Below are 4,010 nucleotides of genomic sequence, written 5' to 3'. Positions count from 1 at the left end.
TTGGTCTCAGCAACAAGAGAAAAGTAACCAAGACTGCAACCTTTTTATGGTTTTAAAATAATTAGAAGGAAATAATATTTAAAAAAAGAAACCAGAGCTAGGGATATAGTGTCACAGTGCCTGCCTGGCAAGCACAAGGTCCTAAGTTCTTTGATTCCAGGTTCAAAAAAAAGAAATTAAGGTAGGTTAATTTCAATCACAATTGCTGTACTTGTTTGATGCACTGGTTGATTGTGAAAATGTTACAATAAACAGACCATTAATAAGACAGGAAGTGTCTTGGCTCATCTTGTTTTCCCTGTTCTGGTCCACTCTGCCATATTCCTTTCTAGTGGAAAGTAATGGTACTTAGAAACCAGGATCTCCTAGCAGGATGTGGAGGTGCACACCTATAATCCTACCATTTGGGAAGTGGCAGGAGGACTACTGCAAATTAAAGGCCAGCCTGGACTACACAGTGAGACCCTGTCTCAAGAAAAAAAAAAGGAAAATAAAAGACACCAGGTTCTTCTAGTCTATGCAAGGACACGAGTTTGGTCCCTAGCACTGCCACAAATAAAATAAATTAATAAATGATAATAATAATGACGATAAGAAGCAGCAACAGCTGCCAACAAATCTGGCATGTAGGCACATACATGCCTACAATCCCAGCACTTGGAAGGCTGAGTAGGATTTCAAGTTCAAGGCCAGCCTGGCTATATAGAGAGACCCTGTCTCAAAGAACAAACAAAACAATAACAACCAAAAAAAGGGGAGTGGGGACACAGCTCAGCAGCACAAGCGCTTGCTTGGCAAGCACAAGGTCCTGCGTTTGATTCATGGCACCAAAAAAAAAAAAAAAAAAAAGGCAGGGGGTGGGGGGAATCTAGTACGCATTTAATAAATATTAGCTACAATTATTATTTGTGGTCCAGATGATTTTAAGACAATTGTAGGTTATTTGCAAGCACTTTACTGAAAACAGAGTCTGTCTTTCATTGAATCCCTGTCTCTCTGGCAGAGGCCCACACAGCCCAAGACCCACCTGCATGGCCGCATCCCCTATTGCCCGTCGGATCTCCCTCAGGGTCTGGTACCGCTCCAGCAAATGATCCCCACAGACGATGTCTACCTATGGGAGACGAGATCATGTCAGATTGCTTTCCTGCTCCGAACAGCACCCAAAGAAATGACGAGAAAATCAATATAATTACTTCCAGGCTAGACTCTGCTTTTATTTTAGGCTGATCAAACATTCTCATGGTTTTAGAAAAATTTTAATAAAAAGTCAAAAGGTAAGATGGGAAGAACACTGAACAACATAGCACTATATAGTTCTAAAAATGATTCCTTGAATCTTGGAGAAATTAAATTGTGTCCAATGTAACTTAGCTCAAAGTGGCACAGGAGTACTTTTTCTAAAAGTTTCACAATAATTACATAGTATTAATGATTAAGAAGGTGACCTTTTAATGGTTCTTTCATGTAGAATTCTTTTTCCAAAAATACCATATCTGTCTTAAAATACTAAGAAAATTTTTGTGAACAGAACAACCTTAACATGATTATTTTTCTTTTTTTTTGAGATGGGGTCTCACTGTGTAGCTCAGGCTGGCCTCGAACTCACTATGCAGCCCAGGCTGCCCTCAAATTTGTGGTGATCCTCCTGCCTCAGTCTCCCAAAGTGCCGGGATTGCGAGCATGTGCTACCATGCCCAGCACTTTAACATTTTTTCAGCACATGAGTGAGGTTAAAGCTCTAAGATCTACCTGGTGTTTATACAGAATCCTCCAGAATGAATACTGTAGAATTATATACTATAGTGCAGTAAGTATATTTACTTACTGAGATCAAAATGCAAATCTGGAGGCTCTGTCTGTGACTGAGCACTTCCTTACCACTGCCTTACAATGGGGTCCGGTCCTCATCATCTGTTTTTCTCTCTGCAACACTAGGGTCTGAATCCAGGACCTTCTCCTTGAGCTACATCTCCAGCTCTCTCTTATTTCTTATGTTGAGACAGAGTCTCACTAAGTCACTAAATTGCCCAAGATGGGTTTAAATCTGTAATCTTCCTGTCTCAGCCTCCCCAAGTGCCTGGATTACAGCCATGCACCAGCATCCCTGGTTAGTTTCTCATCTTATGTAAATATGTATCACTCAACTGGCTCTACCTCTGTAAGTCCTTAGTCTCAAACTGTCCTCTAAATCAGAATAGCACCTCTGATTCCTCTTTTTCTTCCCATATGCAATCAACTGTAAAGTCCTACTGCTTCTCCCTTCTTATCCCTTGATTTCAGTGTATCTATCAACTTCTGCTCCTCTGCTCATACCTCTAAAACCACTCATTTTCCAACCAGAATTCCTACTTTCAAACTCTTTTTGCTTAAAAAAAAAAACCCTAGGGGCTGGGAGTGTAGTTCAATGGGATGCATGCGGCCTTAGGTCCAATCCTCAGCACCAGCATAACCCACTCCCCAAAAAGGAAGTCCATAATAAACCCTACACCCTGGCAACATGTTACCACATTCTCCTTTCCAATCTTGAGTCTGCTTGCTTGCTTGTTTTTTGTGGTACTGAGGATAGAACCCAGGGTACGTTACCAGTGAGCCACACTCTCCAGCTTTGTTTTATTTGCTTGTTTTTGGAGACACTAAATAAACGAAACTCACTAACTGCCCAGGCTGGTCTCAAAACTTGATCTTCCTGCCTCAGTCTCCTGAGTAGCTAAGATTACACTGGCAACAAGTTTCTTAAAAAATTATAATTCACTGTGACAAATTCAAAAGCACAGGATATACAACAAATTCTTAAGAAGCATATCATTACAGCCGGGCATAGTGGAACACACCTGTAATCCCAGAACCCTGAGAAGTTGAGACAGCAGGATTGTAAGTACGAGCCCAGTTTGGGCAATTTGGAGACCTAGTCTTAGTGAAACACTGTCTCAAAAAATTAAAAAAAGGGGCGGAGACTGTGGCTCAATACGAAGGTCATTGGCTCAGTACCAGGAAAAGTGCAAAACCAACACCAGAGCCTTATAAAAAGTCGTAACTCTTCCCACACTTCAGTCCCAACCCCTAGCTCATGGCCCGTTACTAACCATTACTAGAGTAGTGCTAGATGCTATGTGCACAATCATTTCTGTCTTTAAAAAAATGTGAACATGACACAAATAATTTTTTAATGGAAACCTCAAAAACATTTCTTAACCCCACAATTTAGGAGCCTGAGGCAAGAGGATCACAAATTTTAGGGCATCCTGGGCTGTACAGTGAATGCAAGGCTGGCCCCGACTACACAATGAGACTCTCTCAAAATAAACAAACAGATAAAATACATGATTTTTTTTTTAACCCTTGGTGTTTTGTTTTGTTTTGTTTTTTCTTTTGGTTGGCCACAAACCATTTTAAAGGTAGTTTATTATGCAATAGTTCACTGGTAATTATTCCTTCCTGCTAACGAAAGTCCCATCTCTGTAAATAAAACACATAGCACATATTTCCTACCCAGGACCACCTGGTTTAAATAAAGTACACATGGTAGACTTAAGTGTCTGGGGGACACCAGAATTCCATCCCACTCACCGGTGACCCACCCTGACGCCTCCTTCACATGAAATGTAACCCAATTATTTACCTTCTCTTTGATTCAGATAGTTTAAAAGATGGTACTCACAAATTAATGGGTGTGTACATTTGATAATTGGGTTGCACTGTTTTAATATTTTGTGAAATAAGGAAAATATTCCTTAAGGAAGTAAGGAATATTTTCTAGAGAGATAAAGAGCTGACAGAAAAAGGTTGAGACAGAATTTAAATCATTTTATTTCTAAATGTTACAAACCTTGAATTCTATAAGGAAAAGAGAACATGGTAACTATAATTAATAATGCTTTTTTGGTTTTTTGTTTTGAGGTACCAGAACTAAACCCAGGGCCTGAAACATGCTAATAACAATCTATTCTTGAAAAGTACTGAGTACAAATTCTAGTGTTCTCACCATAAAAAAAAGCCAGGCATGGTGG

General features: G+C 39.8%; 1 protein-coding gene across 1 annotated transcript in view; it reads right to left on the bottom strand.

The window, feature by feature from the left end:
- The window catches only part of Pcgf6 (polycomb group ring finger 6), a gene marked incomplete at its 5' end in the record, with an annotated part of 32,293 nt that overhangs the window by 5,915 nt on the left and 22,368 nt on the right, over positions 1-4,010 (bottom strand). The window contains 1 exon segment of the mRNA XM_005403806.2: positions 1,028-1,114. Coding sequence (XP_005403863.2) covers positions 1,028-1,114 — 87 coding nt within the window.

The sequence above is a fragment of the Chinchilla lanigera genome, unplaced genomic scaffold, assembly GCF_000276665.1.
Source record: "Chinchilla lanigera isolate Chin_1 unplaced genomic scaffold, ChiLan1.0 scaffold00084, whole genome shotgun sequence".
Classification (NCBI taxonomy): Eukaryota; Metazoa; Chordata; class Mammalia; order Rodentia; family Chinchillidae; genus Chinchilla; species Chinchilla lanigera.
The sequence above is the reverse complement of the archived record's forward strand: the minus strand, read 5'-3'. Positions and strand labels throughout refer to the sequence as shown.